This window comes from Drosophila kikkawai, chromosome 3L, assembly GCF_030179895.1.
Source record: "Drosophila kikkawai strain 14028-0561.14 chromosome 3L, DkikHiC1v2, whole genome shotgun sequence".
NCBI classification, from domain to species: domain Eukaryota; kingdom Metazoa; phylum Arthropoda; class Insecta; order Diptera; family Drosophilidae; genus Drosophila; species Drosophila kikkawai.
This window is the reverse complement of record NC_091730.1, coordinates 20,293,578-20,307,932: the sequence shown is the minus strand read 5'-3', so window position 1 is coordinate 20,307,932 and position 14,355 is coordinate 20,293,578. Positions and strand designations below refer to the sequence as shown.

At 46.6% G+C, this 14,355-nt stretch overlaps 1 protein-coding gene and 1 non-coding gene across 4 annotated transcripts; one reads left to right on the top strand and one right to left on the bottom strand.

The window, feature by feature from the left end:
* Window positions 1–888: 888 nt before the first annotated feature.
* Tmc (Transmembrane channel-like) lies at window positions 889–13,677 on the bottom strand. Of its 3 annotated transcripts, none has more exons than XM_070285571.1 (18): window positions 13,383–13,677; window positions 13,273–13,300; window positions 12,652–12,936; window positions 12,274–12,401; window positions 11,611–11,715; window positions 11,086–11,274; window positions 10,844–10,974; window positions 8,894–9,004; window positions 8,142–8,236; window positions 7,984–8,080; window positions 7,827–7,919; window positions 7,497–7,652; window positions 5,452–7,438; window positions 3,611–3,715; window positions 3,363–3,544; window positions 3,114–3,290; window positions 2,737–3,059; window positions 889–2,675 (listed from the first exon to the last, which is right to left on the bottom strand). In XM_070285571.1, the coding sequence occupies exons 3-18, from the start codon at window positions 12,785–12,787 to the stop codon at window positions 1,090–1,092; spliced, it is 5,601 nt and encodes a 1,866-aa protein (XP_070141672.1). In that variant the 5' UTR covers window positions 12,788–12,936; window positions 13,273–13,300; window positions 13,383–13,677; the 3' UTR covers window positions 889–1,089. The 3 variants fall into 3 exon arrangements, with proteins under 3 accessions (XP_070141672.1, XP_017027992.2, XP_070141671.1); XM_017172503.2 differs by having other exon boundaries at window positions 891–2,675; window positions 13,273–13,313; window positions 13,383–13,675; XM_070285570.1 differs by lacking the exon at window positions 13,273–13,300 and having other exon boundaries at window positions 895–2,675; window positions 13,383–13,672.
* Window positions 9,732–9,804, top strand: TRNAK-CUU (transfer RNA lysine (anticodon CUU)). Its single transcript has one exon. It is a non-coding gene; the product is annotated as a tRNA-Lys (tRNA).
* Window positions 13,678–14,355: the final 678 nt, after the last annotated feature.

The window sequence follows — 14,355 nt, the reverse complement described above, 5'->3', positions numbered from 1 at the left end:
CAAATTCTTTATAAAATTGCTTATAAATAAGTCAATAAAATATTTATTTGCTGCAAGAACAATCGGTTTTGTTAAAGACCTAACACTGAACAATCTTTTTTAACATTAATTGAAAATAAAACCAATAATTTACTGTTTTCTATAGCTTCTGCGTATTGAGTTTTTTTCCTGAACATTCTCTTAATTGAAATGTAATTTTAAAATATCACGGAAAATAAAAAAAAGGGTCTGCAAATATTTTAAAATTTATTTTAGTCTAAATTCTATGATTTTGAGACACTGTGCGATGGCTGCGTCTCCGCTCCCAAATCCCTCTCATTCTTTTTTGAGTGAAACTCACTGCCGAATCTCCGCTGCGTATCTGTAGCTCGCCAGGGCTTTGTATCTGCCACTCTCCGAGTCTGGTTGGGATACAATATGTGCTCTGGAGTTGGACCATAGACAGAGAACTCCAACTAATCCCCTCTAGAGTACGGCGGTTTAATTGCCCCGCCAAATATCATTATAACTCATATTTCATTTGCCGCATTCCTTTTAATTGCTCATTTTTCGTCTGGCAAATATTTAAACAGCTCTTTCAGCTCTCCCAAGATTCTGTCCAGAACTGTCTCGGAAGCTGCTCTCTGCTCCACTTTCCGCCTTACTTTGTAGTTTTTGGAGTTAGCAGGTTATCGCCGGGTCCAGCTGATAAGGAGGTTATTGTACGACAGTCGTCGCCGCACTTTCGGTTTCATTGAAAAAATAAGTCTGTGCGAGGGGATTGCAGCCGGGAAATTAGAATTTGTAGGATGCTAAAGCAAGTTTGTAACCTTTGGATTAAACAATAATTATTAATTTTATCGTTAGACTAAAAATCCACTAAAAGTTCGTGCAATCATAGAGTTTATTTATAATTTCTTAAGGAAATAAACAGATTTATCTAATATTATTTTGTTATTTTCATAGACGACTGACTAGAAGATTTACAAAAAAGCTGAAGAACGAGATTTAAGCCAAGTTAGTAAATTAGATTGGATTTAGGAAGAAGGCTAGTTTCTTGAATTAAGAAGACAATCTGGCGTTGAGGGCACTTCTCTGAGAGATCAGCTCTCACTTCTCCTGCTCATCCTCGATGGTTACTTTGATTATGTTAACCGTGGGCCTCGGCGACGAGGAGCTGGCTGCCGGCTCGGGCTGTCCGTTCTGCAGAGTGGCGGCAGCAGCATCCACGATGCACTCATCGCTGCCGGTGGTGCTGATGGTGATTGTGGGTATGTTGTCCGACCAAATGGAGCTCTGCGAGTCCTGTCGCATGGTGCGACGTCGCTGGGAGGCGCTGCGCCTGGGAAAGGTGATGGGACCGGGCATATCCAGTTCCTCTAGGTCGTCCATGGTGGCCGTGGGAGCCGTGGCCGACGATGGTGGCTTTGGGGGCTTCGGTGGCTTTGATGGCGGCCGCGAGGAAGAAGAGGCGGTGCTGCTGCCAAAGTGCAGCGGAGCACTGGGCGTCGGGGATTCCGGCTCCGGTGTGGGCGGCATCTCCAGAGCGGTCGAACTGGACACACTCGACAATACTGAGGGCGGTGGCGGCGGGGTGTAGGCCAGGTAGGTGGGCGTGGTGGGTCCCGGAGACTCATCCGAGCCCTGCTCCACGTCGTCCTTCTTGAGGTTGACCGCCTCGCGGACCAGGGCCAGCAGATTGCCGATCTTCTTGCGTCCCTGGCGGGACAGAACCGACAACTGGCGCTGGTGGTGGCCCTGACTCTGGCTCTGTCCCTGGCTGGGAGTGGGCGAAGGCGTGGGCGAGGGAGAGGGTTCCGGCTCCGACTCGGCTCCCGGAGTGGCGGGCACTTCGGAGCTCCTTTCCACACTGCGCTCATCGAACTTGAACACTTCGGGCTCTGGTTTGGCCCCCGCATTGTTTGACTTGAATCGGTGCTTGCGGAACTTGAATTTGCCCAGACCGATGGCTTCTAGGCCTCCTCCTCCTCCGGCTCCATTCTCCTTGGGAGCGGGTTTATCCTCCGCCTCCTGCGGCGGCCTCTTTTCGTCGACTATTTGGAATTTGCTTTTGGCCAGCGTAGGCGGCGTTTGGGGTGAGGCTTCTTCCGGTGTCTGTTGCTCCTTGGGCGAGTCCTCGGCTGCGGTGGGCGTCGGCGGGAGGTCCTTGTCCGGGGTGGTGGGCTCTTCGCCACGTCGCAGCAGAAGGCTGGCGCGGCGCTCGCTGACAATCCTTGAGTTTGTATCCGGATCATGTTCATTGTCCTTGGGCAATTCGTAGGGCGGCGGTTGCTGCGGCTGCTGCTTGTGTCTGATGTCCTTTTTCTCTTTCATGCTGCCGCGGTCCTTGCGCTCGGATTTCTCCACTTTGAAGCGACTCTTGGGATGGGGTTCCTTTACCGGAAAGTTGCCACCACCACCGCCGCCGCTTCCGCTGGTTCCCGCCACAATGGAGCCGGCTCTTGCCCGCTCCTGCTTGGCTATCTGTACGATGTCCACGAGGGAGGGCTTCCTGGTGCGCCGAATCTGCTGCAGTCGCGACAGACCGAATCTTTTATCCTTGGCCTCTTCGTCGTGGGGCAGCGAGTCCTGATGCTCCGTGTCCGTGTCGTCGTCATCGCGCCGCACAAAGGAGTCCTCGTCTGAGGTGGCGGAGCCCTTGCGCAGGGCCTTCTTCATGATGCGGGAGATTAGCTCTAAATACGAGAACAAGAGATGATTAGTAAACTGAAATCTATATCCCTGGGCCTGACCTACCTTTCCTCGCTTGGTTTTTGTACTCCTCCGTATCAAAGTCCGGTGGCTGGGTGGGTGTCACCGGAGAGGATGCCTCTAGTACCTTTCGCCAGCGATTCGTGAGCGTGGTGGCCGTGGGCTCTGCCTGCTTCACCTCTGGAACCTTGAAGATCTTCTTGCGCTCCTCCTCGCGTTCCTTTTGCAGCTGTGTCCTTAGATCCTGGTTGGCCTCACGCAGGGCGCCAGTTAGGGATACCAAGTAGTAGATGATGAGGATGAGCAGCAGAAGCAGGGGAATCACTGTGCTCGAGGAGGTCAGGTAGTCCAGGGGCTCGTGGAGTTGTCTGGGAAATATTTAGAGTAGAAAAAGGGTTTCCTTTGGCTAAGCATCAACTCACTTTGGCAGCGCATTTCTCGTGGTGTTCGTGATAAACTCCGCTATCCGGTTGTACTCCGAGAAGGGTCCACAGTGCCAGGAGGGACGCAGCCACACTATGGCATAGCCGACGGGCAGCACGCACAGGAACAGCATGGTCAGCAGCAGCGACAGGTAGAAGTTGTTTGACTTGGAGGCCCTGCAAGGATTACAGATTACAGATTGACGATTAGCCCGTCACCATGTTGAGAAAGCCACCAAGACCACTCACTTGAACACCACCTCGTGTGGCACATTGCAGGTGAGCACTATCCAGGAGCGGAAGTACATCATGATCATCAATTTGACCAGGTTGATGAGGACCAAGCCCGGCGAGAAGAAGATGCCCATCCACACCTGTCCCTGGTTATTAATCAACGTCAGGATGTTCTCGGCTATCTTGAAGTCGCCATACTGCGGCATAAACGAAACAAAGCCTCGCATTAGTCAAGGTCTGCGGCTGGGAGGGATGTCTCTCACCTGCGGAAAGGTCTTCTCCATGTCCCAGCACCAGTTTTGATTGACATACCGCACGAACAGGGCGCGCAGAAAGTCGATGCACAGCGGGGCCACAATGGACATTAGCTTTTTGGGGGGGAAGATGAAATTGGGGACTTAATGTGCTTTGTAATGAAGTCGGAGGATGCTTAAAAGTGGCCCCACGTAGCCCAGGTCGCTGCATCTCGTCGTCCGTCATCTTGTCCTGCCTTGACTCCTGCCTGATTTCCTGTGGTCCCCAGTTCATGCACGAACACGTGCCCCAACTTTGAATCGAAAACCGAACGAGGTGAGGATGCCGACTCCGAGGTGGGGTATGTGGGGTATGTGTAACCGAAACCGCACACGACCAAACCCAATTTCCCCATCGAGAGAGCATTTGTTATGCGTACGGCATAAATGCGTTTAAGCCCCGGCCCGTAACTTGCCTAATTTATGTGCTTAAATCGTTTAATACAGATTATGTACGCCATGTCGGGGGGCATAATCAAATTGGGAGCGAGACCCATGTCTTTTTTTCGGGCCTTACACGAATGTCGGACAAATGTTAAGTACGGCATAAAAGGGCAAAGTAATCCCGGGATTGAGATGCGTCTACGTCTACTGCCCGCATTGGGGTTATTGACTGGTCCCCTTATCTTTACTCCTGGCTGACCTTGAAAACTTTAGTGATTCCCCGAATTTGTTTACGATAAAAAGGAAGCAAGGAAGAGGAAAGTTCCCAGCAGCCCAATGGGATGCCAATCGACACTCGTCGTGGCAAATGGCCAAATAAAAGTTGGCATTCGAGGGCCAAAGTTCACAATCATGCTTATGGCTTATGTAAATTTTCAACTGCGAACTGCGGGGGGTTGGAAATCGAAATCCGAAATCCAAAATCCGAAGAGTACCCCCCATTCACAAGTCACAAGTTCCTGTTCCGGCTCCCAGCTGCGTTCCGTATCAATGGGAGAACGACTCCTCCGCGGAGGAGGAGGAGTAGGATGAAGACTCCCGAGAGCGATTATTATGATAAAATGCTTTCGTTTCGCTCTCCATTTCGCCTTTTCTCCTCCGAATCGTTTTGGCCTTTTAAGTCAAGTAGATTTCGAAGCGCAGGAATATGATTTTTCAAATCCCCATGACCCAAAAGCAAACCAAATTGCAAAAAACCAAAGAAGACAAAGCAGCGGAAGACAAATTTTGCGTTAAATTTTCCGGATAATTTAGCTAAACGGGATTTCACGCCCAGAACGCTCAGCAAGCAGCCACTCTCCCTTTGAGTTCAATCATATTTAAGGCTAAATAGATTTTGATACAGAAGCAACTGTGCCTCCGAGAGCTGGCAGTTGGGAGCTGGGAGCTGGGAGTGAGCTTCTCTGGGAAATTGATAGCAGCTCATGGTGATAAATTTGCTTTTAAACTGCGGCAACTTTCGGGAGTGTCAGCTGGAGCAGCTCCTTTCATTGGCACACCATTCAGTATTTCGACACTGAGAAGAAATTACGAGGACTGGAAATGGGAGTTCAACAAGAATTTGAAATGTATTTAAATGTAAAATAATAAATAATAATAGAATATAATAAAACCAAAAAAGAAAGCTAAACCCGGTAAACCAAAATGTGTGTACACTTGCAGTTTGCAAATTGGTCATTAAATCGAATTGGAAATTCATCAAAACTAGACAAAGAAAACATCAATTTTAATTCGGAAAGCTTTTCTGTTAGATTTAAATTTAAGTTTATAAATTTACTTATTAATTCTGTAGAAATTTGACATATTGGAGACTACAGAATTATAATTATTTAAGTTGGTTTTAATAGTATTTTTTCCCGTGCACTCACCCCATCGAAGACGATGACTTTCGACAGCTCCTGGCCCAGGGAGGTCTCCCAGCACATGGTCGTCAGATTGGTTTGTATTTGCTTAATCGCCAGCTGCACCTCCCGGAGTCGCTTCTGCTTCCGCTCCAGCGGCGTGAGCTTCACGGTGGTTAGCTGCTTGCTGTCGGCACTTGGGGTGGAACCACCGGAATCTGGGCTTTCGGTGGTGCTGAAGCCCGTGCCAAAGATGTCGTCGCGGCTGGGACACACGGTTATAATGCACGTTTCCAGGTGCTCGCCGTCCTCGCTGTCATAGTAAATGGTGCTGCCAATCTCGGCTATATCCCCGTAGCCGATGAAGTACGGCGTTTTGCCATTACGATCCGTGAAGCCGTAGTCCTCCTCCTCGGCGGGGGTTGAGCTGCTGCTGCTGCTACTTCCATAGCCGTAGGTGCTGCTCTCCGGATACGTCGACTCACTGGCACTCTCCGTGGTTGATGAGTAATCCCCGGTGGAGCTTGACAGCTGCTGTGGCGTTGTGGTACGGAATCTTCTCCTGGGTCGCCGGGTGGTGGTTTCCTTGGTCGTAGTGGAACTCGTTGTGGGTGTGACTCGGCGTGCAAACGGTCTCACGAGATTCTCCCATTCCTCTTTCGTGATAATTCTGTGAGCCGGCTTCCTTGTTGTAGTTGTGCTCGGCGTGGTTGGCCTGTAGGGTGGCCAGTAAACGGGCAATCGGGTGGGGGGTGGAGTATTCACAGCATCCGTAGTCCTGCCAACACCACTAGTGTCGGTGTCGGTGCGATGGCGCCTACTGTACTTGCTTGTCCGCCAAATGGGCGGATCATCTAGTGCTCTTTTCCGGCGTGTCTTATTCTCTTGTACCTCGTCCACCTGCTCCAGAACCTTGGCCAGCGGATCGTCTGCCTGTTCAGTGGTGTCCTGGTCATCAAAATCGTCGATTTCTGGTCCTGCTGAAGGATCCGCTGAGTAGTCCGTGTAATCGGAATAGCTGTTGTTGTTCTCTGGAGCATCTGAAGATGCGGAGACCTCGCCATAGTCGTAGGAACCCTCATCTTCGTCGGTGGTATAGAAAAAGTTATCCTCTTCGGGTTTGGGTGCCTCCGTGGTTGTGGTTGTTGTGGATTTTGTTGTGTTCGTAGGTGGTTCAGTGGTGGCATTTTTGGGGATTCCTACTGTACTTGAAGAGGCTTCAGGAGTTGCTTTACTTGTAGTAAATTTTGGAGTTCCTTTGTTAGTTGTTTCCTCGGGAGTTGTGGACTTTGAAGTTGCTTTATTAGTTGTTGCTTCAGGAGTTACTATCTTGGAAGTTTCCACATTTGTGGTTGGAGGACTTGTTAATACCGTGGATGTGATTGATGCTTCAGTTGTCCTGGTCGTTGTCTTCTCAGTCGTTGTTGTAGTTTCCGTGGATGTAATCGTCGAGGGTGGCAGAGTGGTCCAAGGCGACGTAGTGGTCGTAGTTGTTGCCTCTGTTGTAGTCCAAGTCACCGAACTCGTAGGCGTTGTCGTGGGTAAGGTGGTGGGCAGCGGCGTAGTGCTGGACGGCACCATCGATGGCGTTGTCAGGTTGAGGAGCATCAGCGTTGTGGCCAGGTTCTTTGCACTGATGAAGGTGCGTCTGGGCTTTGAGCATTTCACAGTCATGTTGTAGCACTTGAGGCGCTGCAAGGTGCCGGAGATTAAGGCTGCAGCAGCTGCCGTTGTGGAGAAGAGGCCATCGGTGGTGGTGTCCTCACCCCAACCGGTGGTCGAGGTGGACTCATCGAACAAACCACCGCCTCCCTCCGAGGTACTGTCGCTATACAGCGATGTCGTGGGCGTCATGGCTCTTAGAGCCTCGATGGAGCTCAGCAGATTTCTCAGCTCCATAGTGTTCGTCTCATTCTCCAGCTTCAGCATCTGCAGCGGCTTCTCCTTGCTGTTGATCTTGTAGATGAAGGAGAACATCAGCGAGTACAAGTTCAGCATGTTAAGAATCATAATCCTGCAAGAAGGAGACTTTGAGTTATATATTTTAAGAGTAATCAGTATCCGTATCTTACCGCGCCAATTGCAGTCGCAGCTGCTGCCTGGGATGCCAGTTCTCGAAGAGTCCGAGTGCTTCAAATATCATTGGCAGGAAGAATGATAGAAGGGTCATGGTCACGTTCACAGCATTGCGACTTAGCCAGTTGTCGTGCTTGGCCAAATCTTCAGAGCTGTTAAAGAAAAGAACAGTGAACAATTATAAATAAAGTAATCCACAAAAGACCCAAAAGCTCTCTCAAGTCAAAAGCAGAATTTTCCTGTAAATACAGGAAAGAACAATTCTGATATTTATACTTTAATTTGCCTGCAAATAATGATTCTTCCTTTCCATCCAACCCACTTACTGATTGACCAGCAACACCACAGTGGCCCCCGACAATCCGAGCAGTCCCATCACCAGGATGTTGACCAGTATCCTCTGGAGAATAACTCGCCAGCTGGAAAGGAGACGACGGCGTATCGATTATGATAAGTAAATAGCCTTGCTTGGCCGCGACTTACTTGCGATTATCCTTCTTCTTCTCGGCCTCCTCGAGAAGTGCCTCCTTGAAGCCGACTACCACGGATGCGATACGGTTGTGGGCCGTCTCCGCGTGTCCTGCGGGAGATGCAAAAATAAAAAGTTGAGGCTCTGGTACTGGACGGCACCGGCCACTTACCAATCATAAAGTCCCAGCCGGTGAAGAGCTTCCACGAGAAGACGCACTCGTCGTCCTTCGAGGAAAGTTTCGAGTTGCGGGAGTTCTCCGCCATTCTGTTGGGAAGAGATCGGGAAAAGTTTTAGTTTCCGCACAGGCAAGCCGTAATTTGTGCTAAAATCCTGGCGACGCTTCAATCCTTGAATACGTGAATACCCCTAATGGCGGGCAGGGGTATTGGGGTGATTCAGGCAGGCGGAGCACGTGCCCCGCCAAGTGGCAGGGTGGCGGCAGAGCGGAAAGGAAAGGAAAGGTCAGTGCCGGCTGCCCACTGTTGACACTGCTACTTTGTTCAATTACGAAATCAACATAATGCCGACAAAGCCATTAAAGCGAGAAGTCCAATGGCTGCCGCCCATCCGCCCAGCCCCACGCTCAAAATGGCGTTTTACCGTTTCCGCTTCCTGTTTCTGTGTCAGCTCCCGCCCCCTTTGCACGTGTTTGGTCCTGTGCGTGCGTAAATCATAATGGCCAATGCCTTTTTTTGGGCCAGAAACTTTTTCGACTCCCCGAACACGCCTCGTGCCAAGATTTGTATTATTTAATCAGCGCTTCAGTGTTGTTTAATTAATTAACGAGCATTCTGACATTTAGTTTGCTTTTTGCGGCTTCGATGACCAAGGATTTAATGAAGTGCCTGCCCAACACCAGGCCCCATCTTGACAGGACCTCTTTTGCTCCCCCGATTGCCAGATGGCGGCCCACATACTCACTTTCTCAGCGTCGCCACAAAGCTGTAGATATAGACCAGAACGGCGGTGAGGAAATAGGCTAAGGGCAGCTTATATCCGAACGTGCTAATGCCGGATGTGCTTGAATAGTAGCTGGGGGAAGACAAAGGGACATCAGGAAATATAGTGTTAGGTGGGTATTGCCAGCACTTAAGGCAGGCTAAGACGTCTGCATTTATACAATCAACAAATTAACTTAACAGTTCTATTAAGAAAATAAAAAAATTATACTTAATATAAGAAATTATATACATAAATATGAAGTAGCTATATTGGAGGGTTTATGTAACCTTGAACACCATTCTCCTTTTGTTGTATGTTTTAAAATTATAAATAAATAAATATATATATATTTTTATACCCTTACAAGGTATAATAATTTTATTCAGAAGCCAGTAAAGTAGTCGTTTCCGACCCTATACATCATATATGTATATTCTTGATCAGCATCAACAGACGGTTCTTTCTCACTTCTCACTGTTTTACAAATTTATAAATATATTTATATATCGTTAAAATTCTCAGAAATTGAAAACATTTTTGTTTCTTAAAAATTTACTTTAAGGTGCCAAATACAATATTTAATTAAACTGTAAGCTAACATTTTAAAAAAGTTTACCCTTTTCTCTATATTTAAACATGTATTAATATACATTTCTATTTACCGAAGCACGAATGTTCATTAATATAAATGTTAACAATCGAAATATGTTTTTACATATTCTGTTCGCATTCTTCATGAAAGTCTATATATAGATTCGTTACTTTACTTAAGATCCCTTCTTGGCTTGCCCGGACTTTGACTCGGCGAGTTCCAAGTGCCCGGCTAGCTCAGTCGGTAGAGCATGAGACTCTTAATCTCAGGGTCGTGGGTTCGAGCCCCACGTTGGGCGAAATAAATTTTTTATTTATTATTATTAGTTTTTATTTCTATTTTACTCATTATTTTAGAACAAAGATTATTTTTCATATTTAAGACATAAAAACCAGTGTAACCGATCTATGAATTAATAAAAAACCAAAACTGCAATTATAAATGCAGTAATTATTTAAATTAATGCATGCTTGTCGTTTGAAGTGAACAATTATAAAAACAAATTAAAAGAAAACAGATTTAATAATAATAATAATAACATTTTTAATTGTAGTTATAAATAATAAGTATAATCAACAAGAAAGAAAGCTAACTTTGGCCAGCCAAAGTTTCTATACCCTTGCAGGTAACAATTAAAATATATCATAACTAAGTCAAAAATGCATTAATTGCGATTCGGAAAGACAGTTTTGTGTTAGTTTTTATTAATTTAAAAAAACTGCATACCAAATTTAAAATGTTAAGAAATCAAAATTTTTGGCCATTTTTGCAAATTTTAATGATGTAACCCCTTAAAAAATTTTGCAAAAATGGCCAAAAAATCGATTTCTTCCGGACATGTCTAGAAAGATTCGCATGCTAATGCTGATCAAGAATATATATGGTTTATGGGGTCGGAAATGATTCCTTGACTTAGAAAAATATTATTTCGTATTATAAAATCTGATTTTTTATAATAAAAAACTTCTTAATTTTTTTTAAATTAAAAATATCATAAGTAGGCCAAAAGAGCATTAATTTTAAATTGGAAAACTGTTCTGTGCTAGATTTTCTACAGTTAATAAATCTGCATACTTCATTTAAATTCATTAAATTTGAAAATTCAATTTTTTATCGAAATCAAAAATATTATAAAATTTTGCAAAAATGGCCAAAAAATCGATTTCTTCCTGACATATCTAGAAAGATTCCCCTGTTGATGCTGATCAAGAATATATATGGTTTATAGGGCAGGAAACGTCTCCTTCACTGCGTTGCAAACTTCTGACTGAAATTATAATACCCTGCAAGGGTATAAAAATGGAATCCCGAAACGTAAGATTTAATAACTTTCTTACCCATAAAACATGGGTGAATATTTGAGGTATCCTTCAAACTCCCAGAATGTAAACAGATTGCCGGCCACTCTCTTCTCCGGGTCGGACATTTGCTTTCTGGGATCCGTTTCGTCCTTTTTGGTGGCAAAGTACTGCGGGGAGGGCAGCACAGGCGACGACAGAAGGAAACATAAAAACATAAATGTAAGTATTAATGCAAATAAATTGGCTACTTTCCAGGCGCAGCCCCCGAGGACACTCACCTCCGGGCCGATGACAAAGGCCACCAGCGGAATGGCAATCATGATGTTGACCCACATGAGCCATCGCAGGAAGGTGAAGTAGGAGGCCACGCCAGAGCCGAAGTGCGACTCGATCTCCTTGATGCGCAGCTCCCAGGGTATGAGGACGGTGAGGAAGCTGGTCGTCTCCCGTTTCCAGTGTCGCCAGCGCTGGGGGAGATGGGGCAAGAAAAAGCAGAAGAAAACTGTAATTCACGCTCCCATGAGTTATGCACGTCTCGGGCGAATCGCAGGCTGCAAGTTCGTACTTTAATTGGTTTTCCAGCCAGCAAGCCCGGACGCCCAAGTCCGCATAACTCCTTGAATTATGCGAGTGTGGATTTATTGAATATGTCCGTCCCCACGGCCGGAAAGTGGCCCATAAATTGTGTAAACATAAATATTTTGCATGGCTTCGCCTTGGGCTTGGTGCAGCCACATTCCGCATTCTGCATTCTGCATGCTGCTGGCATTTCCGGCCGGAGGAGGGTAAGGAAAATCACTTACTGCCGCCATTAAAATTTTAAACCTCGCCCACAAGTCCCTCGTGCTGCGTGACATGGCGAAGCGTTCCTGTAGCGCGCCCTCGTGGCGTGCCACATATGTTTTGGCCTGTCAACACATCCACATCCAGCGAGCCAGATCCCGGAGTCCAAACATCATTAAAAATGCCAGGGCGAAGCACAAGATGGGAGATAAAGAGGTGGTGTGAATGAAATCGAAAAGTTTGCCTCAGGATTTGATGAGTGTTCGGAGAAGGGAGGCAGGAGGTCGTAACATTTTCAACGACCTGACAAGCGGCGTGAAAACGAACGCGCCCAGTTTTTTTTGGGCCCACTTTCTTTGAGCTCCTCCCGTTCCCCCATTTCCACTCCCATCTTAACATGGCAGGGCTGGCTGCCCACAACCAGGACAGATTGGCGGAAGAAAAAGGCGGGAAAACAAGGTCAGCAAAAGTGAAACAAGGATAAACTCTAGGCTATAGGAAATAAATGATTAATTGATAATATAAAGCAATATTTATAAATATATAATTTGGTTAAGCAATATAAATCCTAAAAAATTATAAAAAGCATTTTTGTTTTTTATTATTTGTTATCTGGAAATTAAAGAGATCATCCAAATTGCCAGCTCTGCTCCTTAAGCTTCTGCCCCTCGAATTCCACCCACCTGCCGCACCAACTTGAGCTTCTTTCGTATGGGCCATGGCTGTAACTTCACCGACTGTATGACCTCCTTGTGCAGGCGAATGTTCTCAAAGATTTGCTCCTGCGTGGACTCCTGATTGGTGCCCTCCTCTGCAGAGCGGAACGGAAAGTGGAGGGAAATAAAACGAAGTCAAAGCAGAGTCAGGCAAACAGATTACACATACGCCCAGTATGGCCGCACGTAGCATGAGAAATTACGGAAAACAGGCCCCCAGACGTTGATTAGCTGGCGCCGGAGGACCCGCCTCCGCCTACGACTCTCCAGCTCTGCAGCTCGTTAACTAAGCGGAATCTGTTACGGACACTTATGGGGCCCCGGACTGGAGCACTTTGCACTTGCCTGAACTTGTCGTATAGACACTGGAGCGCCGCCGCTCCACGCTATCCAGCACGTGATCCATGGGACTGGATGCTCGTCGCGAGCTCCGGCTGCCACGTTTGCCTCGATAGCCGCGCACACTGGCACGTCTTTGCATTATTGCCGATACGGAAATTGAGTAGTCCTCCTCATCGTCGACGTCGCCGGGGCCGCCATCCTCGGATCCAATTCCTGGCGGATGCTGGCCAAAATGCGGTTCGTGGTGGCTGCTCTCGGCGTCGCTGCTTTGGTTTTGTGATGGAAAATCTAGAGGTGGGGCGAAGGATTCTGTATTATTCCCATAGTAACGTGTAATTGTACGGTTTTTATTTTACGCTCGGAAAAAGTCGGTATAGATTTTTTGTAAGAATTTGTATTAAACTATGTGGTGCAATAAAATTAGCCAAAGAATTTATTCTGGATAAAAAATATATCGAAGAAAACGTATAGGACTTAAGGACTTTCTATTGATCTTAATTTTTTATTTATCAACGTATATTCACATAGATTTTTTATAAAGTTGATATAAAAACTAATATAAAAAATAAATATATAGATTATAATTCAATGCAAATTAGGGTTTATTTAATTATAAAAACCTACCGTTTATCTCGTAAGATCTATGCTCCTCCTGTGATGCGGTTCTTTAATACAAATTAATGACAGAATAGTGTTCCAAGAACCTTAATTTAACCTTACTCCGTGGGACTTACCTCCTGCCTCTTTGTCCTCGGTAGAATTCCCTCTTGGCATCGGCGCTACTCTGCATTTGCCAGGAATCGCCGCCTCTATTCAAGTCGCATGGCGGTGCCCAGGTCACGGATAGTTGGTGCGGCGATGTGACGCCCGAGTTGTTCTAGGAATTCAGGTTGAAATTAAGCTAAAGGACTCCTTAATGACTTAAATCACACGGGTGGCTCTTAATACTTTAAGCAGATATTAGAGATTTACTTTATAATAAGCTCTTGTTTGGTTAGTTTTAAATCCCAAAAACACTAATATATATTTGCACTTTTTCGGCTCGCTTAGGAAAATCCCTTTGGTCACTAAACTCGGTTGGGGAAAATCCTTTCAGTCACTAGTCTGTGTCCCGGACCGGATTTTGCTAGTCTGCCGCTGTAGCGCTTGGGAGCAGCCTTCTGCGCGGACTGAACGGCTTAGCTGGCTGGCAGGGCCAGCGAGCCGCAAAAGACCATCATCCAAAAGGACAGCGGACAGTGGGGCACCAACACCACTGCGAGGACAGGACCCGCACACACACAGACAGGTGGAAAGTTAAATTTTTCTAATAATGAATGAATATGAATGAAGAGAAGGACCGACGGACCTCCCAGTGGCCCACCCTTGGCCAACTTATCAAAGCCAAAACGTGCCCAAAACCCACACACTCGCAGAGCGGCGTCGGGCGCAAAGGAATTTACATGGACAGGCGGCGAGGGAGAGCGGCTATCCTGGCCACACGTATCTGACTTCCTCGCCCAGTTGGAACGAAGACGAATGAGTGTAAAAATCGCTAGCGGCATGTGATAACAACGCCGTATCCGGGCGTAACCAGCCAGGACTTCGAATGTCCATTTAGATGGCGTTGCCTGAGTGTGTGGGTGTTCCATGTCCTGCGATGTGTTAGTGTGGGTTTTGTGGCGCTTGATATTGAGTCACGTTGTATTCTTGGCCCGGCCATGTAAA

Coding starts and splice junctions, on each gene's coding strand:
- Tmc (XM_017172503.2), bottom strand. CDS start 13,438: ATGCAGAGTAGCGCCGATGCCAAGAGGGAATTCTACCGAGGACAAAGA. Junction 3,716..5,451: donor AAGTCATCGTCTTCGATGGG/GTGAGTGCACGG, acceptor CCCCCCAAAAAG/CTAATGTCCATTGTGGCCCC. Junction 3,291..3,362: donor CCACACGAGGTGGTGTTCAA/GTGAGTGGTCTT, acceptor TAATCCTTGCAG/GGCCTCCAAGTCAAACAACT.